A 26125-nucleotide genomic window follows, 5' to 3' on the forward strand; every position below is an offset into this window, starting at 1 on the left:
CTCCTCACCTGGCAAGGGATAGAGGGCATGCAGGAGGTACAACGGGTGCAGTGGTGGGCTACATCTGCCCACCTTCCACCAGGCCCTTGAAACGAAACCATTCAGCATCACAACTAAGGGAGGAGCAGCATCCTACAGTAAACCCTCACCGCACCTGCTTTGCAGATGCTTTGCCCTGACTCCCACCATCAACACCTGACCACCTCCACAGAGCCCTCAGCCTTCAAAAATCAGCATATTCCCCTAGAAACTGGGGGCTGGGGGTCCACTGGGGACCACTCCCCTACCACAGTAGCCTGACTTTCCTTCTGTCTGGCCTCGAGCTGGTGAGCTCAACAGAACAAAACTGCACGGGCTGTGGCTCTTACCATGCCGGGAGGTCTTGAAGTTGACAGGGTGGAAGCCTCCGGTCAGAGCAGCTGATGAGTCTGTGATGTCCGTGTCGAAATCCCGACATCTCCTCCGGTACACCACCACCCCCACGGCCATGAGGATCACGATGAAGACGAAAATGGCCACCACCAGCCCGGCGTACAGGGCCACATCGCCTGTGGCCTCCAGCACTGGGAAGGATTAAAGAAATGGAGGTGAAAAAAGGAGAACCAGAAACGCACATGGAGACTCACCAGTGCTCCCCAACCCTACCAACTAGCTCAGGACATAGGCACTGGGCCTGCTGGAAAGGCTGTGGCAGGAGGATGGAGGGTGTTTTCTAAGAGCAGTCCAAAAGTCAAAAGTGATGCCAGAGATTGAGATGGGGATGAATCCTCAAACCTTTGGAGGACACCTTGCCACAGCTCGTGCAAACTTTACTTGAGCACCAAGAAACCCAGAAACATTAGGTTTGCACAGCTCAGACTCATGAAGCTATTCATAAAGCTCACATCCTAATAGAGACAACTCTAAGGAGTAAAGGTAATGCCTATTCATGCATCTCACATGCATGTACCTGAGCTATGCATCCATCCAGAATGACTGAGCATCACCATATCTATATAGACACCCCTCAGCTTCCCTATCTTCCCTTTCCCTGCCACAAGGCTTTCAATCTCTCAACACCTGGTGTATCTTGGATATATCTGCCCAGAAAGGAGAGGGATGAAGAGGGAGCACGGTAAACCCTCCAGCAGCAGGAGCTGAGCACACTCAGCCCATCCTTCTCTCCTTCCTCCCTCCACACTCGCCCACTTCTCTTGGTTTCATGCTGGAGTGAAGCCCTGTCCTAAGCCTGGTGAACTCAACCACATTAGGACTATGCCACTTCTGGGAGGTGTCACCTCCTCCCCAAGTCCCCCACATCTGGACGCCAGAAATGGGAACCCTGATGTGCCCCTAACTTGAGGAAGGGCTGAAGATGCCTGGAGTAGCTGGTATGACATCACCTGCATCGTGGTGCACCCAAGAACTGCAGGCAGCAAAAGGGGGACGGGAGCAGGGATAGAGGAGTGGGGACACAGAAGTGGGTTGTATTTATAGCTTTGAGCAGAGCGTGTGATTTAATGTACAAAGGAGTTTTGGGGTGGGCTTTAGTTGCTCCCTCTTCCCACCCTGTCCTGCCCCAGCTGCCAGGGTGCCCTACCATGGATGCAACAGAACAAAACCAAAGCAATGTCTTGCAAAGAAACAAAATGGCCATGAAATGAGCACTTACGGTGGCTTTTGGGTTCGCTCAGAACTCTTTTATCTGTTAGGAAAAAAAAAGTTAGAAAACAAAAGGTGAAGGTGGCAATGGTGTGATGGGGATGAGACAAAATAAAAGGCAAGGGGAGAAGCCAGCCTGAGGAGCCACAGGGTGGTGGGAAGGGACATGAGAGCAGCATTGTCCTCAGGGCATGTGGAAAGCCATGCAGAAGCGGAAAGCCATGTAGAAGCGCAGTGACAAGGACGTCCCCATGCCCAGCCAGCCCCCGGGGTGCATGTCCCAGCTAACTGGACTTCAGGCATTTCTGGCTGTGTTAAAGGGGACAGTGGTGTCACACAGCAGCAGGTGGCAGCATCGCCTGCTCAGCCTTCAGTGTGCCTGCTCATAGCGGAGCACCATTATTATTACTATTATTACTATTATTGCTGCTGCTATTATTATTATTATTGTTGTTGTTGTTGTTGTTGTTTTTCTCCCCTACCTGCTGCTCCACAGCTCCTCCTGAGCAATGACACAGGTCAGATGTTTTCATGGTGGGGCTGAGAAAACCCCCGCCTTGCCCCCACTAACCACAACCAGCCTTATTCCAGCAGAGAGACCCAAAACCTAGCGCCACTTCAGAAGGCTTGGTGGCACATTTAGATCCCACCAAAAATCCCCAAACCCTTCTTTCCACCAGGTTAGAACTAGCTTTGGAAGGAGTAAGTCCAGGTAAAAAAACCTTGTTAAAGACACAATTTAAAAATCAGGCACCAGCAGCACTACTACCTGCCCCATCTACTTGGAGGCACAGCCAACAACAGTGTGGCCAAGCGCTGGAGGCACCATGGCATCGTCTACGGCACTGGTCCCTGCCCGCTTGCCCGCATACTCACTCTGCAGGCAGAGCCCGTCGGTGCAGTTTTTGGAGTCAAGCAGCACGCCGCTGCAGTCCTTGCCACCATTGCGGGGGGCCGGGGCAGCACACTCGCGGCTGCGCCAGTGGGTGCACTCAGTGCTGCACGCTGACCACTTGCTCCACTCTGTCCACGCACCATCCACTGTGGGCCACCAAACACAGGCATATCGGTACACACCTCAGCACGGCCTCAAGGCTTGTTCCCCAGCGCCGGGATGTCTCCAGCAGCAGAAAGGTGCCCATGCCCATCTCAGGGCTCCCAGGGACTTTCAGGGAGCATTATCCCAGCAAACCCAGCCCTGTTGTGTCTCTGCAGATATCTACAGCTCTTTCAGGTCTTGGCAGACTGAAAGATGGTTTGGACAGAACCTCCTAAGTCCCTGTCTCCTTGGTGAGCACCAGGAACACAGCTGGACTGGCCAAACTCAGGGACTGGCAGTGTAGGCAAGGTTTCTGAACCTGCCTTACCTGGGCAGAGGGTGGTGCAGGTGATTTTCTGGAAAGGCTGCCCATCGCAGAAGGAGCCACCGTTCAGTGGCGCCGGGTTGGTGCATGTCCGGGTGCGCTTCTGCCAGCCTCGGCCACAGCGGTTGTTGCAAGGAGACCACTCCGACCAGGTGGACCAGCCACCATTCACTGCAAGAGGAGACAGACAGCGTTAACACGTCAATGGAGTCCATCTCAGCAGGGACTGGAGCTAAGCCTAGGGTTCACCAAATCCTCCGTCCTTACATGTTCTGTGATACCCTGGAACAGCTCACCCTCACAAAAAGCAAATCATAAGACTCCGTATCATGTTGCATACCCCACGCACAAGATGCTCAAGCCTGCCTTGGTCCTTTTTTCCACTTTGCAAATATTTTTGCATCTGGCCACAGCAGATCTTCGGTTTCACAGCGAAGTTCAGCCAAACGCAGCTTTCCAGCTGCTTTGAGAGTCAAAGCAATATGGCTGGGTCCAACCTCCACCCACCTTCGTACGCAACCAAGAAGGCTCGGAAACACCTACACCTAATAACCTCTCCTAATAGCCTGTGCAGGCTAGTAGTTTTTCCTGTTTTGCAGACATTGGCTGTTACCTAATTTAATGCAATGCCCTGGTGGGGTTCACTCCTACCACTCCCAGAAAGAGCCCGTATTTCCCCTCAGCTTGGAGACATGGCTAGCAGCAAAGGTCCCCTCCCCAAGAGCAAGGGCCAGTACCGTAGACAATGACGGCGGCAGTGGTGCTCCGGCGCTTGGCCACGATGTTCTTGGCCATGCAGGTGTAATTAGCAGTGTCCAAGAGCCGGGCCTGCTTGATGATGAGGTTGTGATCGATGGTGATGAGGAAATTGGTGTCCTGAGTGGGATCGATGACATCCTCGTTCCTCAGCCACTCCACCTGGAAATGCAAAGGAAAGGATGGGTAAGGACCGTGGTTAAGCTGAACAAGAACTGAACACTCAGCCAGGAAAAGCTTGTCACAGGTTTCAGCAGAAATGCCTATCCCAGGTGCTCCTCACCACGACGGTCTCCAAGGGCCCCAAAGCTAAGTGAGGACACAACTGCTTTAACTAGGCAGTTTGGGGAGGGCGTGAGTTGATACTGTCACCAAGCATGGGGGCAGGCATGAGCAAGGAGAAACACCAGGTTGGAGGGGCTGAATTCACCAGCCCTGATACAGAGCAAAACCCATCAGACCAGCCTGTAACCTGCCCCAAAGCCCTTCCCATCTTCATCACTGAGATCACTGATGTCCTCAGCACCACAACCACCGACTGGCCAAACTTGCCTCTGATTGTATTTTTTTCTCCTCGAAAGCTGGGCCAAACCAGGCCTGACTGGATCACGTTACTGCTCTTTTAGCCAAGGATAGGACATTGTGGCTACCACCAATGCACCTGGGGGCTGACAGAGCCGTGGGCACAGAAAGCACCACTACTGTGCTAGGGAAACCCATCTGTATTGACTTTCCCAGCCCTTGGCTCTCACTTATGACTGCACCCCTGCAGACAAGTCATTGGGTGCCTCCTTGTTAGATCTTCCTTCTAATGGGTTAACAGCACATCAGGAAGTGTGGGAGAGGTAGGCTGAGCGGATGCTGAGGTCGTGTGTGTTATTAGATGTCAGAATAACAGATCCACTGCCCAAAATAAACCATTCTGCTGAATAATGAAAGCTGACGGTCTCGGCACAGGGCCATCCATCATAGCCACAAGCCACCTGCAAAGACATGCTCCATCTCTCCCCGGGACAGCCATTTCTTAGGGTTGCTGAGCTGCTCACCTCGGCCTGTGGCACCCCCTCGGGCGGGCGGCACTGCAGCAGGACCTCATGCTCCAGTGGAACCTCCTTGCCCAGCGGCTCCTGGTCGAAGTTCTTCCGTAGGTCTGGAAGGGAAAGGAAAAGCCAGGGGTTACCAGCCCACTGCAGAAACAGGGCAACCTCCAAAACCGTGTTGGGGAGTGACCATCGCCTCAGTACCAGGGGCCCATGAGAAGGGAAATCCCTCTGGCACAGCACAGCTACAGCAAAAACATGTCCTGGGAGGAAGAAGCATCTTTTCCAGGATGGATTCAGGACAGCACATGGTGCTTGAGGATGATGTCTTTCCTCCTTCATGCACTTGCGAGCTTATACACCCTCCTGTCTTTTCTTTTTGGGGCTAAACCTCAGCTCAATAACTGTTTCTTCAACCCTCCTGTATCTTTCCTCCTCTGGATTCTGCACCAGGACCATTCTTTATGGAAGGTGGGGGGTAATGAGATTTGCGCAACAACTCGGCTCCCACATCAGCACCGAAGCAAATCACCAAATTTCAGGTCTAAAGGGGCCTGTTGCTCAGCTCTCTTCGAGTCGGTCCTGGCTAAGTCATGACCGCAGACTCGCTGGAAATCCAGCCATTGCACTCCAGTGCTGAAATGGGGAACGGGTGCTGCTGAAAAGCCAGGCTTGCTCAGCAAGGGGCTGGCCAGTGCTTTGGGGAAGGGGGAGAGGTAAGAAGCCCAGCAGAGCCCCCAGGGACGTAGGGAATGTGGCAGGGTCCCCCTCCAGAGCCTTGAAAGGAGCAGGAGTATCACTAGATGGTGCTGCAATCCTCTGCTACAGCACACAGCCCCCTATTGCTGCAGCTCCTGCTCATGCAGGGCAGTGAATGCTCGGTTCATCTCATCTGCTCGGCTCCAACAAACACCAAAACCTAGTCTGGGGCCGGACAAACTGGCTTCCTCAGTAGCTACTCCTGTGCCTCATAACATTTTCCCCATTCAGACTAAATCCTTCAGCAGTGTAGCTGATTCACCAGTCGCCTCTGTTTTGGATAATGTGTTGGATTATTAGCCCTCTAATAGCAAAATCTGTTTACGACTGTGGAAGCTTGGCCGTTCTCCTATAGCTTTGCCATCTCATTTGCTAAGAGAGCAAATTCAGCCGGCTAACAGCCTGATTAACTTGCCCTTAATGAGGCTGCCACCCACAAACAGCAGCTTAGAGAAGTGACATATGACAGCAGGGACTCCAGGGACATGGAGTCGCTGATTCAGGCAAAGCATGCAAGGTGCTAACCGTTGGGTTATTAACGATAATAAAGCACTGGGAAGAGCTGAGCACGCTGATGGGCAATGCAGTATTAACTCAGGTAGTGCCACGGCCTCTCACCCAGGCAGGTTGGGACGATGTCTGCTAAGATGCAAAGCCAGAGCTGGGATGCAGAGCTAAGACCAGGGCCATCCAGCAAGGATGGGTCATCTCCAACTGATCAAAACCCACTGCTTTCAACAGAGAGCCAGCTTTTGGAGATGGCCAACCCCGCTCAGCTGCACCCACCATGTCTTGGGTGTCCCAGGAAGCTGGGAATGAATGACCTGGCTACTATTTCAGCTGGTGTTGCTGCCAGAAGCAACACTCGCCTGGCTTCACACCACTGCTTTTTCAGCCTGGGATCCAGTGTCACCCTTCAGGCTTTGCAAACAATTTCAAAATCAGTGGGTTGTACCCTCTGGAAGCCTTTTGGGGGCCCCCAGAGTGGAAAAGCAGGTAGCAGAAGCATTCACATATACTGAGGCAGTATAGGTGGGTGTAGGCAGCTTTCGCAGAGGGGCAGGGAGCACTGCTGGAAGGGAACACATCTGAGCAAGCGCTACGCATACCAGGCACTTACACGCTATGCGGACGTACGCCCTGCGGCTCTTCGTGGTGCCTGCGGAGCTCCAGGCCACGCACTGGCACCAGTAATCTTCTAAACCAAAGAGCTCCTCCACCTGCTGCCGGGAGACCTCGATCTGCACCTCCCGCACCAGCATCCCTGGAAGGGGACAGACAGATGGCATTAGCTCAGCAGGAGCACCTGCTGAGGAGGGAGGAGGGAAACTGAGGCAGCACCCCAGAGGAGGGCTGCTGGATGCACCAAGCTCGAGGACAGAGGCAGCAGGCTGGAGGTGTCTGAGTTTGACACCTCTGCAAATCATGGAGACTGTTCCCAGTCTGGCTAGGCAAGACCAGGGCCTCTTGACCATTTCAAGAGGCATCACCCTCCTCCACAAGCCCTCTCCTCCAGCACAGACATCTCCACCCCTGCCCAGAACCCTTCCCACCCCACTGAGGTTTGAATGATACCTCTGAGGCTTTGCTGTGGGGAGAAACCATCTCTGTCAGCTGCCATTTAAATACAAATACAAGAAGACAAATGAAAAATCTTAAGGAAATCATCCAATAACAATGGTGTTTCACGTCCACTGACTCCAAAAAGGGTTATACACCTCCATCAACCCCCCCCAACACCCCCATGAAGTCTGCCAGGACACCCTGGCTCTGGCAGGGGCATCATAACAAAGGTAGCACATCTAGGACGTGGTCCCCTGGACTGCAGGATGCCGAGGCTCGCCTGAAGCATCAAGCCGTCGTGGCATGGCCATCGCTGAGGACGGGAAGGACTCGGAGCTTACTTTTCCTTATTTTCAACAATACTGCCCTTTTTTTGCAGCTTCTATTTATATAAAGGCCTCAAGTTCACAGCAATAGAGCTGCGTACTCCCCAGCTGTAATTTTGTTAGCTCGCTCCCAGTGCTGCGAGGAGCAATTACCGTCTCTCTGCCACCTTCTGTGAAATAGCTGACAAACACACACCAAGGAAATACAATTTATTTTGCCACTATTCAGGGGGAAAAAAAAGAAAACAAAAGGTATTTGGGCCAAGCACTTTTGGAAAAACTAAGGCTTTTAGAAGGACCCAGGATGGAGATGGCTCAAAACCACTTCATCTCTCTGGGAAGCCCTGGCAGGGTGGGTTGAGCAGCCCTGGAAAGGTGAGAAGCATCCTGCAAATGCCCTATCTCCATAACCCCCGAAAGCAAAGACCACCCAAAACTGTAGACTGAGCTTAAGGCTTGCAGGAGTGACTATTTAACAGGCTTACAGGCATCCAAACACAGCCGCTCTTACCGACAGTCCCTTCTCGTCCAGTTGCATCATCCTCTCTGACTTGGCCTATTTTTGCTTTCTTCCCGCATGAAATGTTTTGGATCAGACGCAGTCAGAGTATTACCGAGCCCGGCTCATTCAAGACACGTCATCTTAAAAGTTGCATTTTTTTTCTTGAAAGATCCCTTTTTCCAAGCTTTTAACCCAGGACACTTAAAAAGCTGCAAACGCTTAACCGTGTTAACCATCGCTTTGTGGCAGCTTTCCCTACGAATAGCTGGTGCTGCAAACTTAGACTTTTTAGCACAGTAAACCATTTTGGTTCCAGCTTCTTTTTTCTTAGGGTAGCTGCCGGGCAGATATGCCCACGCCAGCGGAGTTTTACATGCACAGCATCACCTCTGCACTGAAGGCATTGTCGGTTTGTTCACTGATAGCAGCAATACCATCTCTGAAGCCTGGGCAAAGGTGTGTGCTGTTTCCTCCCCAAATTGCTGGCACACATTCTGCATCTGCAGACTGGGATCTGAGAGACAGATGCTGGCCTAAAGCAAACAAGTCCCTCATAAAACAGGGTAAGCTCCTGCTGCACAGACTTTCTGCTCACTTTCTGCTATATTTTCTCCAGCCTGTTTTGCTCAAGAGTTGTGGGAGGCAATTTATTCGGTAAGGGGTATTCACTCAAGAGGTGGGCCAAGAGGTAGGGCCAGAAGTATAGTGCTTTTTCCATGCTGCACATCACTAAGCCATGAAACTCCCTGCTACTGGGATACTGGGACAATCTGAAGGAGAAATGAGTCCTAAGAGCATTTAGACACATTAACATGGGAGGATTCCGTCCAGGGCTGGACCACACTGCTAAGATATCATCACGGGACCAGGGAGTCCCCAGCCAGGGACTGCAGGAAGTTGGGAGGGTAACAGGTCAGTGTTCACTGCTCCCTCCTCATCCCAGTTCAATGGTCTTCCCCTAAGCATCCACCACTGCCGCACGCAGGGCGTGTGAACCTTTAGCTTGACCCAGCACAGTTACACGTTATAAATAAATAACCCCTCGGCAAAGGCTGCTCGGTCACTAATCGGCACTGACTTTGCCCTAGAGCAGTGAGGGTTTCAAATCCGGCCTCCACAAAAGCTGGGAGGTGGAGATGCCCCCCGAAAGAGAGAAACGATGCTGCTGGTGCTGCCGACAGCCCCTGGAGAAGCAAGCGGAGAGCCTTCCTGTCTGTTTTTGGCCATCCTTCACAAAGAAATCCTCTGGAAGAAAAACACCCCAGGAACGAACGAAGCAGCTTTGGGAAAGGCTCAAAAAGCCACAGCGAAAAGAAACGATCTTTCCTTTGCAAGGCAGGTTCAGAGACACACCCAAGCAAGGACCAGCTTACAGCTAGCACTGGATGAAGAGCTGAGGAGATGCTGGTGAAGGGCGAGGCTGGGGAAAAAAGGGACAAGAGGAGAGTCTATAAAAGTACTTGTGCTCTGGGGCCAACACTGCAGCAGTTCAAAAGGCTACCTTGGTTTAAAGCCCCGCAGAGATGAGGGATGCCACAGGCACAGGGATTTGCAGATAACAGATCTTACACAGGAAACGTGCCTGTTTTTCTCCTCTCCTGATCAGGGCGCAGGCACCAATACTGTTGCAGAAAAGGTGGGAGCTGAGCTAAAGCATCTCAATTTTAGCAAGTCTACTTGATTACATCACATATCCAACCCCTATGCCTTGTTCTCATGCCCAGACATTTCAAAGCAGGGGGCAAATAGCTCAGCAGTGCCCAGTCCCCTAAGATGCCTAAACCACCTTCTTGCCCCTCATTTCAGGCAGCCAGTGGCTAACTTGTCCTCTGAGGCAGGGAAGAGCTCATCTGCCATTAAAAGGCATCTCAAATCCTACCTGTAAACGTTCTCATAACCCATTAAACATCTAATCCCTTTGTGAAGGTAAGTAAGCTGCCAGCCTTTGCCACCCCTACATTTGATTAGGCATTTTGGAGAAAAGAGTTTCCTTTTGTCAGTTTTAAATGTGCTGCCTTTCAAATCCCATTCAACAACCCCAAGTCCTGCTAAAGGTTAAGCATGCCAGCATGCAGGCTGACTTCCTCAAGCTTCTGTCGGGTATGGTGACTCACACCATTATGATGCCTTCATCAACGGTCTGGAAAGGAGCAGCTCCTCTACTAAAATTCACTGATATGGAAAGAGAGACAAGCTGCACATGGACCAAGGAAGTAGAAAACACACAAAAGTGACCTCGTGAGACTGCAAGCACCTGGGAATGATAAAAATTGATCAAAGAGACCTGTTGGTCTACCTGGAGGAGAATCATCTCCAGCACGGATGTGCAAGAGAGAGAAGGGCAGAAATGCCTGGAAAGAAGAGAGCGGAAGGGCAGGCAGGGGGACACGGAGGTGGGTTTGCTCACCAGTGACCTCATCCAGGCTCTCCTTGGCGACGTGGTCATTCTGGTTGACCCACTCCCCGTTGCACTTGAAGTAGATCTGGGTGGCAGGGTTGGCGCGGCAGACGAGCTCCACTGGCTTGTTCTTCACGATGTAGGCATCTTGTGGCTCCAGCAGAAAGTGAGGGAGGGTCTCCGCCGGGGCCGAGGGGAAGGAGTCGGGCAGCACATCGCTGTACTCCAGCCCTGCCAGGGGAGCGAGAGGGTGGGGAGGTGCCCTTAGTCCCATCCCAGCAGGGACGCGACTCCTACCTATGCCGCTTCATCCCTCCCTTTCTTTCCCAGGACTGCCCTGCATGTGGTGATGTCACCTACAGCCCTTGCTTGGAAAAGCCAAAGAGGGCTGAAGGCTCTCAAAAAAGCATAAAAGCAAATCTCTGACAGCTAGGGAGCTGCTGCAGGGTGCATCCTGTTTTCGCCTGGGTACCAGCCCCCACTATCCATACCCCAACCCTTGGCTGAACCCACATAGTGGGACACCATGACGAAAAAAGCAAAACAAACCCAAGTCCAGGAATGGACACAGAGAGGCTCCAGAGGTGCTGGTGTCCTCCATCCCAAGCCTCCCTTCCACAGCCCTAAGGAATGCAAGGGCATGATCAAAGCAAAACACTGTAGGGCTTGTGCTGGGAACGCTGACCACGACGCCAGTGCAAATCACACACATCCCGCTCTTTGGTGGAGCGGCATTTAGGATCTCACCTCCTTGCCAGTGCTGGGATCACAGCATCACACAACACAGTGGGGGGGACACCAGGAGCCCCTGTCAGCACAGCCCCCAGGGACTGGCTATCTGCCCACAATAGACAAGCAATCGCTTCCAGCCCAGCCACCTTCAGAGAACACCAGCCAAAAATGCAATCAGGATTCACACTGTTCCACCCCAGAAACCAGATCAGGTCAGTGCCCTGGTGATCTCCATCTTCCTGCTTGTTTGCTCTCAAAAACAATCTAAATGCAAAAATAACCAGAAGGAGAGGTCAGGCCAGGCCAAGAAAAGTCTTGAAAACGGGCAAGCACCTCAGTGCTCACCCAGGGACATAATCCCTGAGGAGTCGAAGCCTCAAGGTGGCTCATGCCCAAGTACTGGCTTGGGAAGATGCTGTGACTGATCCCAAGGATCAGCTGCAGCATCCAAACCTGTTTCCAGCCATTTTGCCCATGAAAATCAAACTCAAATATCACAGGACTGATCAAACACATACACACACTGGGATACTACTGCTTAAATTGTTGTTTCTGGGCATCCCACTAGCAGTCAGGTCACATCACAAGGCTTTTCGTTACACCTAAAAGAGCTTTTCTCCTCCTCTCTTCCCCCAGCAAGAGCTGTGATGCTCAACTCCGGGTACTGCAGCGTGCAGGAAAACAGTAAATATCCCCAGCCCTGTGATAACATCTCTGGAGCTGGCAAGGAAGAAAGGAGCCCACTCCCTTCATCACCCTTGGCAAGGAGCAGCGCTGCACAGAGAAAAATCAGAGAATCTTGAGACGTAAGGAGAAGGAGAAGAAGAAAAAAATAATCAGATGCATCAAGAAAAGAAAATGACCAAGCTGCCTCCTGAGTAAAACTCAGTGACGGAAAAAAAACACACGAGGTCAGTCGTTTAAAATCCATTTAGGAAAATTGACTTTCCATTTCCATTTAACACAGTACTAAGGGAGAGCAGTAGGACATTTGTCATAATCCATTAACTGCTCTTTTGGAAACAATGAATTAAACTCCAGGCTAATTTCTCTCTCTCTGGCTGCTTCTTCCCCACCTCTCCACTGCCGGCCATTTCCTTCCCCATCTCATTTGCAGACCTGTAATTTTCCCAGAGCCCTGCTGCGGGCAGGGGGATGGAGGCATGAGGAGGTGCGAGCCCCTCATCATCAACTGTCCCACACTTCTCCCTGTGCCTGCATCAGGCCACTGGTCCAGCTCCCATCTCCTGCTGAGCAGCCTCTTACCTGTATCACAGCAGCAAATATACCTTTTTTTCCCCTTTTTTAATCTACTATTCCATTATGCTTCCACTGAGTTGTTGTTTTGTTGGTTTGGTTTTTTTTTTTTTTTTTTTCTGGTTGTTTTTTAAAAACCGTTTCAGCCACAAACCTAAATTCCCTGGCAAAGAGGGCTGGCAGGAGGTAATCCAACTAGCAATGGAGACAGCCAACAAAATTTCACCCATGGGTTCATGTGAAAACCTCTCTGAAATGATGCTCTCTGCATCCCTGCGGCACGCAGCCTGCAAAATTGGACTCGGGCTCAGCAGCCAGGAAAGGGCACAGGTAGCATACGCTGCAGAGCATCCTCCAAAAACTGCTGGTGCAATGCCCAGGAGGCTCACTTGCCACCCGTTCCCAGAGCAGGGGTGGCTCCTAGGCTGTGTTTTACAACTCTCTAAGGGCAGGTGGGTTTAGAAAGCAGGCTTGCTATAACGAATGTAAACACTTGAAGCCCATTAGTCTCATAAGGATGCCTGGCAGAGCACACCCCCACCCCCGCCAAAAGCTCTGCCCCAGGCCAGCACCAGCCTCCCCCAAGGCACAGCCAAGGGCAGTGGTAGAGATGATAACAGCTCCAAGATATACTATCCCTGGCCTTAACACAGGCCTGAAGCTCCTCATTAAGTTTTTCTTCTGTTATCTGTGCCAGCTGCTTTTTATTTTTCTTCCTTTTTTTTTTTTTTTGTTTTCTTCTCAAGCCAGGTGTAACACCCCAGGATGCAGGTGATGAGTCCTGCAGCCTGCCTGGCACCCTAAAAGTAACCCACAAAGACCAAACACCCCTGAAGAAGCTAATTTTCAGAAGGAACTTCCCCTATGGGGCTTGCCTCTGGCAAGATGACACCCTGAAGTGCACGTGTTCCCTGACCCAAAACCAGGGCGGTGGAGTGGTGGTAAGGAGAGGTTCTCCTCCAGCAAGCAACACCAAAGGCAAGTCTTCTCCCACCCCACTGCCACTTTGGTGACGCTAAACAAGACTATAGATCACCCAAGAGGATCTGGGAGGGGATGAGTCACGGCCAGACAGGGGTGAAAATTACAGATTTGTGATGCTGCGATCATCTGCAGCAGCATGGGTGATGCTCTGGGCTGTGCTGGGAGCCACCTCGGTCCCCGAGCACAGGGTTTGGGGCTGAGACACCACCCGCAGTACTGAAAATCTGCCAAATCCCCCATCGATGTGTCCCATCCAGCCCCCCATCACAAGACAGGGTCTGCCCAAATCTCTGCTGGGGGTCTCGAGCTCAACACTTCAGGTTTCTTCTCCAGGGGGGCACAGTGACTTCGGGGGTGAGGGTGGTGGAATAGGATGATCTCCCCAGCCCCGGCCAGATCCAGCATCTGCTTTCAGTGGCTATAAAAACCTGCTCAATTTAAGGTTGGAACACAAAAACCCCAAACCTTTAAAGCTAGGAGCATCTTGGCTGCTGGGAAAGTTTAAATCCTGCAAACTCGCAACAGCTGAGAGATCTTTTATTCCTGGCCCAGAGAGAGATCTAGGGCCAAAAAAACAGCTCCAACAGGAGACGGGGAAAAAAACGATGGTTCTTTTGTGGCAGACTCATAACCAGGGCCATGCCACAAAGCCCCAACTCCACAGCTCCCACAGGCTCCTGCCTGTTCATGGACGGAAGCAAAGCAAGGGGGAGGCTGATTTCTCCATCCAGAAAACAGCCTTACAGAGCCGAAGAAAAGCATTTGCAGCTGGGCAGGGTGTTTAGCTCCAGCACAATACGGCTGCTGGTATTTGAATGAGCTGGGTAAGAATTAAGGCAGAGGAACAACAGGGACTTTGGATGAGAAAAGGGAGGAGAATCATGCCGGGCACATTTATCATAAGCCATCAACCCAGCCTTTCATCCCCCCTCCTGATGCCTGGCCACTGGCTGCATGGGAAACCTATCGCTCTGCTAATGCTTATGGAGGGGCCCCCCAAAAAATCCATGTACAGTTCGTGAGGGGGGAAAGCGCGCCTGCTTGTGCTGTGTGGAGGAATGACTGCTGCTCCTGGCTGCCCTGACTATCCTGCAGCAACTGCAAAATACTAAAAAACCCTCCACCTTCCTGGTAGTGCAACACCATCACCTCCATGGGGTCCTTGCCCTGTAGGACTGGGGGGCAAATAGCTCCAGCATAGTCAGAATGAGGTGCTTTCAGCACCAGGATGAAAAGAGCAGAGGATGGAGAGATCGGAGAAAGGTTTTGGTCTACTCCAGTGTAATAAGCACATAGATAAATGGCCACATAAATGCAGGAGAGGGTATCCTCTGCTAGGACAACCCTCCCCTGCAATGGTCTTGCATAATATTATTACTATATTACGGTTGCATTATATATATAAAAAACCTTGCAAGAAGCAAGTCTGTGGCTTCTTGGGCAGCCAGCCTCAGGTTGGGAGTATGCACTGGGATATTCAGATGGTTTTAATATCAGTGAAGACCTTGTCAGCAGGATGGTTCGCACAGGTGCTAGCAAGGAGCTGGCCATATGTATCGCCCTTGGGAACGGATGCTTTGACTCATACACGCACAGAGGCCACTTCTTGCTTTGCTCAGCGCTGCTTAGATCCCACCTGAGGTAACAATTTGGCCCACTGACCGCAAGAGCAGTCAGTACATACAAGACAGACTTTTGTATGCAAAGCCAGGGAAAAAGCCCTGCACAGCCAGGATTTCCAGCACTGCAATCAGACAAGCAATAAAACTTTCAGTGACAAGCTAATAAATATTTGAGAGTGTGCTACACTGACTGTAATGACCATGTCCCTAGCAGATGACTGCAGGGGGTTCCCATCTGCCGGCTTCCTTCCCTCCTGCTGGAGATGGGTGCCTGCTTCCCAGCTCCCTTTTGGATTTTTTTTTTTTTTTGAATTCCCAGGCTGTCACCATCCTACAGTCTCACACTACTCGGGGCATGCAGTCGGGTGCTGCAGTGCCACATGCTGTGGGATGGGCTAGGGCACTGACTTCAGCACTATATCTGTATTTGGGGCAGGAGAGGCAAGGAGGGGCAGCTCCAGGCTTGACCCACAGGACCAAATGCTGAAGCCCTGAGGATGGGCATGGTAGAAGCAATGACACAGAAAAAGGAGAAGGGGAATAGGCACTGACAAATACTCTCCTCTCCCTCATCCCTCATCACACATTTTAATCTTCTGGGGTTGAGCTGGATTATCTGCAGCATCTGTTCCCTGGGATGTGACTTGCAGATGTTTGCAGCCAGCGTTTGTGACTTGGTCAAAGATCGATGACCCCAACCAACCAACCAACCAACCCAGCACTGGAGCTGGGGTCCAGCATTAACCCCTCTCCATCACTCCAAACACATGGCACAAGTGATGACGAGCCCAGAAAGCAATGCCCCTTGCAGCAATGCCGAAGCAAACCTCTGCAGGAAAGTGTTAAAATCCTCTCTCCTGCAATTGTTATCCCTCCGAATATTTGGAAGATTACAGGAGCATTAGTGTAGCAGAAAAGCCTGGTGCCCATCACCCACAGCCCGCATCCCTTCCCTCCCCACTGCACCGGGCAGGCAGGAATGTGATGTAAGGATTAAGCCGGAATGCCTGGGTTTCTCTGGCTGGGTTTCTCTTGCTAAATCTCAGTGGTGGTGGGCATGTAACCCCTTCTGCTTCCATCTCCCCCCATTTATGCTTGTCTTGGAGCGAACGCTACTTCATGTAAAGGCCTGAGAGGCAATGGTTAAATCTGCTCCCGCCTGTCGGGTGGGTAGAAATCCTCCTGTAGAAATGAAAAAAAAAAAAAATGACAGCTTATCTCCAGCACGGGAGGAGAGTTGCTTGCCTTCTCAATCCACCGGTGGGGAGGGTGACAGCTCTGGCTCCGGCAACAGAGCTGTCGGGGATGCTCCAGCCACCAGCTTGGCTCAGAGGAGGTGTCTGAAAGGCTGGAGCGGGGCTGTCCCCCCCACCCTAAACCCCCCCTCCTATTGCCTCCAGAGGAAACATATGAACAGACTCATTTAGGGATTAGCATTGTTGCCATTAAACTCCAGCAAACTGTGATGCCGAAGCCATTGTGAAGCCATTGTGTAGCTGCTCCCATGCCAGAATGCCTGCTGGACTGAGGACATCCCTGCTGTGAGACCTGGAGGGACATGAAGGCATCCCCACCTCGGTGAGGGCCATCACATGGGATGCACTCCTTACCCCACCATGTATCAGTCCATCCCTGAGCTCAGGGGAAGCTGGCATCACTGGTCCGGGCCTGCCCTCTTCCCAAGGGCTTCCAATTGCAGAGTGCCCTCCTGGGATAATTCTGGGTCTGGCAGTAAAACATAGCCAAGCTTTTCCTTCTAAATGCACCCTGAGCATCCTCTCTCCCCAAAATAGCATCCTCCCTTCCCTGAGCATCCTCTTCTCTTCCCTGCTCTGCTCTCCATTGCACAAATTCAGCCTCCTGCACACCAGTGTGGTCACTCAACATGAAACATCCCATTGCCAACGAGGTGCTGGCAGCTTGTGCCAAGGAGGTGCCACCCTCAAAGGCAAAACCTCCATGAGGCTGAGCGGTGCTGTGCAAAGCTATGGCCCACTGCCCTGTCTCCAGGGACGTGTCCCATCGGAGGCAAAGCAGGGAGAAAGGATGACCCAAAGTAAAGGGTGTCATTGAGCATGGGTTTAGAAGATTTGAAGTAACCTGCACCGAGTGAAGCTTCCTCCCCAGCTTTCTCCCTGCTGCCTCCTTGCATAGAGCCCGCAAAAATCTCGTGCCTTCAAAGCCCTCTGAATTGTTTAAAGCAGGTTCAGACACAAGCTGGGAAGCGCTGACAAAAGTGAGATGCAGAGGGTGTAGCAGGCCCTCAGCACAGCAGTCCTGAGGGCTGTAGCCTGCTGATGTAAGCCCCCAGCCTCATTAACTCAGCGTGGTGCTCATTAACCTCTCCCTCCCTAGGAAGACTGAGGGGATGGGATGGGACACAGCCAAGCTCTCTGCAGAGGCCAAAAAACCGAGCATGGAGCCTGCAGGGGTAGCAAGGAGAAACACTGGTACCCGGCCTCTCATCTTTCAGCCTAGAGAAAGGTTGAATTTGAAGGGCAAAAAGCCACGGGGATGTCCAGCCACTGATGTGCTCATGGGGTGCTCATCCCCGTGGTGTCTGACACCTTCCCCAAGCACATGCAATGGTAACTGAGCAAAGGCTAGACTGCAAATACACAGCACTCAACACATTGCAGTGTACAACCCTCGCTACCCACGGCGTGCTGGGGTCTGCAGAAGGTGTTGCTCCACCTCAGGGCTGTGCATTTATAGCATCTTTCTCTCCACCCCCCAAAAATGTGGAGCCCTCCTGCTCCTGGTTGCATTTAGGGAACCCCCTCCCCCCATATGGAGCAGCAGGACTCACAGGCAGCACAGACAGATCGATATGCTGCTCCCATGGCACCACAGGCTGCAAACCCCCTCGTCCCCCTCTACACGACACAACAGAGCCTCTCTATTTTCACCAATCTTTTATTAATAACTAAATTTGGAAAAAAACACTTAACCTTTTCTCCAAAGCATCTCTGCTTGACAAACCAGCTCATCGTCCTCCACTGACTGCCCTCTTCCAGGAGTTTTACAGTCCCTTTCCATCCTCTTCCCGCCAAACCTGCCACCATACCCTGGGGTAAACCCAGCCAGGGTCAAGCCCTGTCCCTCCATTCCACCACCTAGAGCCCACCCAGTCTGGGACAGATGGACACCAGGACAGACAAGACATTTCACAGCGGCATCCCAGATGGGTTAGCAGTTCCGCCCACCTGGCAGCAGCAAGCAAACATTGTAATTAGAGAGCATTCCTCCCCAGCGTGGATAATGAGGGGGTACCCAGCCAGCCCTAATTACACCCTTGGAGAAAAGCAGATTCCTCTCCCAGCCAAATGAAAAGCCTGCAGCCAGCCTCCTCGCTGAGCACCTCTATTAAACCAGGACTGGACAGGGACAAAAAACAGAAAGCAAAGTCTGTGCTGAGAAAAGGGTGGGACGAAGGAGCCGAGCAGCACTAAGGATGGTTTTGCATGCAACAGCCTTATCAATCAAAAACCACTTCACCTGACCATAGGAAAAAAAAAAATTAATGTCTTTAGCTAAATCCCCAGAGGTCAGGCTTTTGCAAAGCAGCCCGAGAGGAAAACTAAAAGCAGGGTGCCCTTGCACAGGGCATCCCACCACAGCATCCCTGTGCCACTGCAAGGCACAGCTAAGAGGGTACAACCCAAATCCTGACCACCACCAGCCCCGAATGAGAAACATCCAGGATCTGGCAGGAACTTCCCTTGCTGGGAGTTCAGAGGAGAGAGATTTATCTTGTTGATTATGCATTACACTGGAGTATTTATGGAGCCACTACTCTTTTGTTTATCTTTATGATTATGATAATCAAAGGGGAAGCCTCCTGAGAAGTGTAAACAGCTGAGATCCCTTATGGTACGAACCTCTTCATTCTTCATTATACAGATTTATAACACGGTGCGTGCAGACTGCAGTAAATTGTTCTTTATTTCTGGTTTTAACAGAGCAGAGCTGTGAGCTTTACGAATCCCTGTAAATACCCATGGAAAGGAGAATGAATTAAAAAAAAAACAACAGACAGAAAAAAGGAGAAGGAATTATGTAGCAAATCCCCATTATACTCTATTGTGTTTGCTTCTTTTGTGCTATTTTATACATTTCCTTCAGGGAAGCAGTTATGTTTGAAAACTATCTCCAAATTTCATCTAGCGCTGGTCTTGTTACGGGCATGGACACTTTTCTTTGTGCTATTTTAATTCCATTGTCACGGTACTCTTGTACAGTTTGTTCTGTTTACTGAGCTACAGTGTTATTTTAAATGGATATAATAATTATATGAACTTTTATTTATTTGCTTTGGCTCATAAAAGAAAAAAGCCAGCAGCGGATAATGGAGTAATATGCTGTTTATTCACATGTATGGCATATACGGTGTTTCTGTTGTGAAAAGAATAATAATTTCAACAAGAAGAGAGAAAAAAGAAAACGAGGAACAAACAGGGACTTGTTGCCCTGGTTAATGCCAGGAAGTCCAAGGAATTATTACTTATCATTCAAACTGCACTAAATCAATTGCAAGATTCAATCTCTCCCTGAAAAAAAAAAAAAGTCTCCTGTTCAAATGAGCACTGCAGTTTTAAAATGCTAACTCCATGAGAAAAAGTTGCCAGTTTCGCAGACAGAAAGCGATTTCCCTTTCGCCCAAATTACATACATATTTAAAAATGTAAATTCCCCATCATTCCCCTTGAAAGTGCAATTTCCAGGCGGCTGTTTTGCAATGTTTTTTCTTTTTCCCCCTCAACGTGCAAATCTGGAGGCGACCGCCTTGGCTTTGGGCACAAAAAGCAACTTTAAAGCAGCAGCAGGCAGGGCTGTGAACTGCCCCGGTGCTCCTTGTGAAGAGAAGGATGCTACGCTGCCCACCGGGCACCCCAGCTCCAAGCATCCCTCCCTGGACACGCACATCACAGGGGGACCATGAACCAGAGGGGAGCAGGTTTTGTGCCCTCTGAGCATCCAGACGCCAAACATCAAGGCGGGACAACCCAGCCATGCCCTCTAAAAGTGGCTCATAAGATCTGATGGTCCTGGGTGGCACTTTTGTGCCAAAATCCAGCAAAGGGGGGCTGTGTCCGTGGCCCACCCCCAACAAAGTCGATACAGGGAAGCGAGGGATGGCATGAGTCCAACAAGGTAAAGAAAAAGTTTAGGCAGCTGGCTGGAAAGGAAAAGCAGTGCAAAAGGAGAAAGCTTTTTCTTTTTTTTCCCCTCATCATTTTTGTCTTTTTCTCACCCAGTTTCTCTTCCCTAGAAGCTCCTGCAAGCCCTGGGAAGCCAAAGCTGGCTGGAAGGATACTCCCCGCCGCCTCCAGCCAGCCTCTCGGCAGGCCCCTCGCCAGACGCTGCCCTACTTTCCCTGATGCTTTTCCCACTCTTCTCCTGCAACTCGCTCAGCAGCAACTCGTGGGCTGGGAGCAGCAACCCGCTCCCCGGTACCCGCAGCTCCCGCTCCCTGTGCCAGGGCTCCCACCACCAGACCTACCGACTGGGGTCTTCTCCCACCCTACCAGGCATTCAAACTCAATAGAGGAAGGTGCTCAGTGCAATGCTGCACTGACTTTAAATCATTTTAATAATTGTATTATTTTTTTAGTCATAAAAAAAAAACAAGAAAAGAAAAGGTCTGTTCAATGCCCCAAATTCCCCATTAATTCAATTGTGGGAGGAACATTGCAAGAGTGGCTGATTAAAGTCCCTTTATTAAACAGTCTTTAAAGTTGCCCTTAATCTTTCAGATTTGTAGCCATGATAAAAAAACCCCACAAAAAAACAACACAACAGAACCAACCACCACAAATGGAGGCTGGAAATATTTTGCTTTTCATTGTCTTCTCTGCCCTTTTCTTCCCTTCTCATTTTACTGTGACAATAAGGAACAAACAAAAGGAAAAAAGGGGGGGGAGAACAAGAATAGAAAAAGATTTAAGAAAAAATAAATAACCCCTGCTGATGTTAAGTATCAAATATTAAGACTTTTCTCCCCCCCTGCTTTCAGTAATATCCCTATTAAAGAGTAAAACCCCAAATAATCAGCGAGACTAGCTTAGAGACAAGGCTTCCCCATCCCCTTGCCTCCGTTAAACTTTAATCCCTGCAGCCAAGAGCAGGCAGGAAAGCAGGTAACCAAGAGCAGAGCTTGGCTTTCCCATCGCAGCAGAGAAAGAGGTCTTCGGCTGGCTGCAAAAGGATTTTAGCAATTACCTATATTAGTTTTATTCCTTCCCCTCTAACCCCCAAAGCCAGCTGGGCTCCTAGCACTTCGCACCTGCTTTTACAGAGAGCAAAAAACCCTGAGATTTGATTAAAGCTAGGAGGGTTTGGGGGCAGAAGAGGAGGTTTCTGGTGGGTGCCAATTTTTGGTACCTGCCTTTGCCTGGCATCGCTGCCTCCCTCCCACACTGGGGATGAGAAACATACCATGCTCCAGCGGAAGGAAATCCCTATTAAAAAAAGAAAGCCTTTTCCCTTCCATTCCCATTGACAGCAAGGTGGGAAGCCTCCTCCTCTTCTGCACTACCTGGCATTTAAATACTATGGGACCCTGAGCCACCACAGGCAGTTTCTTCCTCTCTCACCACTGGGAATTTCCACCTTTTCTTCTCTGGACAGCCTGTGTTCCTGCAGCGCTGAGTTTCTCTTTCCTCCCTTTGTCCTCCAGCATGCGTGCTCCCGCTCTGCTCCATGGACCAAACCCTGACTGCCCCACAGACTAAACCCCAGGTGTTCTAGCCTCCCTGCAAGCATCCTCCCCTTCTCCGCGCAGGTACTGCTTGATGCCAGAGGTGCCAGGGCTGGAAATACCCCAACTTCAGAGGTCTGTGCCACCACACATGGGTGGCACGCCACACGGCAGCATCCCCACTGATGCTGCAACCTGTATGGACCTACACGTAATGATACGCAGACACGCAAGTCATACTCCCTCTCACACATTCCTCTCCCTTCCTTTTTACTTAGCGCTACAGTACCCCAAGGTATCAACAAAAATTGGCCTAAAAGTCAGGATGCATGCTAGCAAGGTGCAACACTACCAAATGAAATGAAGTTTGGGATGCTGAATCCAGAGACTTTACAGTGACAAATGTGCTGAGCATCTCCAACCTCAAAATTGGACCATAGCTAGATAGATGCAGGACACCCAAGACACAGCCTTAGCCAGGCTAGTAGTGCAATGGCTCTTGCAGGGCTCGGAAGCACCTCCAAGGGATGTGCAGCAAGAGAGGGACCAGAAAGGATCCAGAAAAATCTCAAGGGAGCAGGGGCAAAGGAGCACACATACTGAACATTAAGCATGTGGCATAGAGAACAAGGAGGAAAAAAGCACTGTGGCCCCAGCCTCATCCTCTTCTCTGTCCTCCAGCGACTGCATTTCCATAAGTGATTTGTGCTAATTGCTTTAAATACAGCCATGCTTCGGGTAAGCAGAGTCATTAAGTGACCTCTGCTCCAGGAGGGCAGGCAGGGCTGGTGCAGAGCCCCATGTCCAGGGCCATGGGCCAGCCTCCCTTCCCCCCCTCGAGCAAGGCATGCTCCTGCATCCCCAGCATGCTGCAGCTTGGCTCAAATTTGCTCTTCCCTGGAGCCCCATCAGTAAACGGCCCCCCTCCTGCCCCAGAACAGGGAGTCTAGATGCTGCCCAACACCCACATCACAGCAGGGATAGATCCTGATTATGTCTGGCTACCCCTGCCGGACTAGCTGCCTGCAAGCTGTCAGCAATGCCATGGCTCTGTGAGTCTGCCACCACAGCTGCCAGCGAGCCCAGGGCTAGATCGTTGGGTTCAAGCCACCCATGTACAAGCACCAAAACCACCCAAATCTCCCCAAAACGGTATTTCTGAATGCAGAAAGTAGGTATTGCCCCATCCCTGTCCCGGTGCAAGGTGACAGGAGGGAAGAGCTAGCTGTCACCATTCAGAGGACACCAGCCTTTAAGGCTAAGCGCCAGCCACCACCAGCCTGGATCCCTCTCCCTCAGCACTTTGGATGGCTTTAGCCTTTGGCCAAGGGGCTTAACCTCAGAAAGCCCCCACTGCCCTGGGCTGTGCCTCCCAAATTAACCCTGTCCTCACTAAGGGTTGGGCCCACCACCATGCGATGTGTTCAACTCCAGCCAGGTAGCTCATCTATAGGTGAGGCTTAAGCTGGGGCTTGACACACCTGCAGTCGCCAAGGAGGTGGCAGACAGGGTTGAGGATCCTCCAGCACCTTCCCATAGGTCTCTCCCCACTCCTAGATAGGTAAGTTTTCCTGGAAGCATGCAGAGCTCCTCCAGTTCAGCCACTTGGTGCCTACAGGAGCCCCTGACCAGGCTTCCTCAGTGGCAGCAAGCAGCAATCATAAAATGCAGACCCACTCAGCGATACAACCCTTCTGGTTGAATTTAAAGCCGGGGTTTAGTCTCAAATCTAGTGCTAAGTACAAGCTAGAACCTGTTAAGGACAGCATTGCTTGCAGCCAAGGTCAGAGGGGGATATTTAGGTGTGCTCCATATAGTCCATGATTTGCACTGGGCAGTGTCAGGCTCTTGTAAGCACCACTCAAACGGCATTAAAAAAAAATAAATGCTGCAACAAAACCCAAGCAACCAAGTCCAAAGAAGATAGCGTTGTATTTGCCACCTGCAAGTGCACGGGAGCATGCCGGGCTCTGCAACAGCTTGGCCCCGCACACGTGCAGACAGCGGGCTCCCTCCCACACGCTCGAAATAAAGGCTGGGAGGTGTAAAGAAACGGCTGTGCTTCCAGGAAAGTGCACTGCAGCACGGCTTCTGCCAGTCCACGGGGACCCATTACACAAACAGTGTGTCCATTCAGCCTGATATATAAATTACTAATGTAAATTAATGGATAATTGAAGCCCTTTAGTCCTAAATATTTAAATTATTTAACAGGCAATTAAGACAGAAGGAGAAAGAAAAGAGGAAGAGGGGCCTTAACCCCAATGGGCAGAAAAAAAAATAGTATCAATGAAGTGATAGGAGACCAGAAAGAGCAGAACATACACATTTTAAAGGGATGCTGCCAGCTTCATTTTGTTTCCCCACAGGTTTACGCCTGGTACGTATTACAGTGGGTGCCCCAAGACCTACAGATGCAGTCAGGGGAGCATCCACTTAGCAGCAGGACCAATTTTGCTCCAGGTCCCTTCCAGGAGAGGAAAACTCCATGGTTGCATTTGTAACAGCTCTTAGTTACGGCAATTGCCAGGACTTCCTGACATGCCAGAACATACAATACTTTTAGATAAACTTATCTTCCTCCTCCCTACCCCTGAGCTGACAGCATTCCCTTATACAATACCATTCCTGACCCCTTTTTGATTTTTTTTAACCCCTGAATTTACCCGATCAAGTACAAACACCTTTAATTCAGGTGTTTTAATCTTTTTTTTCTTTTAAAAGTGTGTACATGGCTGTTTTGCTCTCTCTGCATCTCCCCATTCCTCTCCAAACATCCTCAGCAAGTCAAAGTGCTGGCACAAGAGCAATCACGCAGGATGCTCGATACCATCAGTGCAATGCACTTCCCATCCTCAGATGATCAGGAGAATTCTCCTAACAGGACAGTCAATGGCAACAAGCAGGTCAGGCCTGAGAAACATGCTGTGTCCTCCTCCTGCTTCCATCCCAAACTGATCAGGGATATTCCCACTGCTCCCCTGAGTGCTGAAGGAAGTCATAAGGAAAAAAGCCCAGCGGCCTGTTGAGAAAAAGACGTCATGTGGGAAAACCCTCTTTTTTTAACAAAAGCAGTGTGGGAGTGTGTGTGTGCCCAGGGACGACACCGAGGGCAGGGAGAAGGTTTGAAACAATAGTGAATAGACTTCAGATTATATCCTGAACTCGCAGCCTCATGGGAATAGGGTTATAAAACTCCTTTTTATTTTGTTTGTAGTCCAAAACAAACAAGTACATAAAAAGCTAAATGCGGAGGAACCAGACAGGAAGTGAGTAACATCTGGGAAACATCTGGCCCTGGCCATCCTGCAAGCCCAGCACAGCTCCAGGTACTTGCTCCTGCGGTTCCAAATCAGCAAGGGTACCCAAAACTCCTTGTCCGGCCCCAAAAGGGCACTCCTTGGGAAAAGCTGTGCCCATCACTCAGCTCCTCTCATTTGCTGAGCAATGCAATTCCTGAGCTTCCCGTCCCTCTCTGCACTGGGTGAAATCTCGTGCTATTGCCATGTGGGTGCCTGGCAATGCATTGGCATCTCAGCCCATTGCAATGGTGTGCATAGGCAGCCCCTCTGCCAGAGGGATGAAAGCCCCAGGGGCATGTCACTGCTGAGCAGGACATCCCGGTGCAGACCTTCGAGCATTGCAGGACACACCAAGCACCGCAGGATGCCCCTGTGCAGGGCTCTGAGCATCACAGGACACTTCTGAGCATTAAAGGATGCCCTGAGCATTGCAAGAGACCCTGGTACAGGGCTCTGAGCATTGCAGGATGGGGGCAGGCTGGCCAGCTGGCACCGCGGCACACTTTCCTAGCCCTGAGAGGTGCCCTACATCCTTCTCCACAGCAGAGAGGAGGTCCTGCCCAGCAGATGCAGGGGCAGAAGGTATTTTCTTCTTTCTGTTTCTCATCTCCTGCTCTTAATCCTCCAAAAGCCCTGCAGAAAGAGTCACCCAGCACACTACCCCATGCACAGACCCAGGAAGCCTGGGGTGGTTGCAGGGCCTGATGCTTGGGCAGGCTCCAGCCTGGCTGCGTGGGTGGAAAGCTGGCTCGGCAGGACCCTCCGCACAGGGGAATTCCCCCCATGGCTGCCAGCTCACTCTGCCACCTCATGTCTTCCCTCTCCACCCACCCACAGTCAATGGGGTGCTCCAGGGGTGAGAAAAGGGGGAGGTGCAGGGATGCAAGCCACCCCACAGAAAGATTAGATAGGAGGGGGGAGCTGCAATAAAAGAGCAGCAATGCTCAGGAGCAGTCTGGATCACTGCAGGAGTCACTTTTGTGAGCTTATAGCTGGGAAATGGAACAACCACACTCAAAGGCATGGAGCAACTCAGCTGCCTCCTTCGCTGGTACACCCGCTGTGTCAGGGCACAGGGCAAAGAACCAAACTTCTGGCAAATCAGCTTCACTCAGCTCCTCGGAGTAAACCAGCCACTCTTTGCACAGGATGGGATCACTGCAGCTCACCAGATAAAAA

The 26125-nt window shown here is 51.0% G+C and overlaps 1 protein-coding gene across 1 annotated transcript in view; it reads right to left on the reverse strand.

The window, feature by feature from the left end:
* UNC5B (unc-5 netrin receptor B) overlaps nt 1–26125 on the reverse strand; it is a 35885-nt gene that overhangs the window by 4046 nt on the left and 5714 nt on the right. The window contains exons 2-9 of the mRNA XM_009947536.2: nt 10359–10580; nt 6681–6824; nt 4808–4911; nt 3743–3923; nt 3009–3176; nt 2518–2682; nt 1652–1684; nt 369–563 (exon numbers count right to left, since the gene is read on the reverse strand). Of these exons, the coding sequence (XP_009945838.2) occupies nt 369–563; nt 1652–1684; nt 2518–2682; nt 3009–3176; nt 3743–3923; nt 4808–4911; nt 6681–6824; nt 10359–10580 (1212 nt within the window). The remainder of the gene's footprint in view (nt 1–368; nt 564–1651; nt 1685–2517; nt 2683–3008; nt 3177–3742; nt 3924–4807; nt 4912–6680; nt 6825–10358; nt 10581–26125) is intronic.

This window comes from Leptosomus discolor, chromosome 6 (assembly GCF_034619465.1).
Source record: "Leptosomus discolor isolate bLepDis1 chromosome 6, bLepDis1.hap2, whole genome shotgun sequence".
Classification (NCBI taxonomy): Eukaryota; Metazoa; Chordata; class Aves; order Leptosomiformes; family Leptosomidae; genus Leptosomus; species Leptosomus discolor.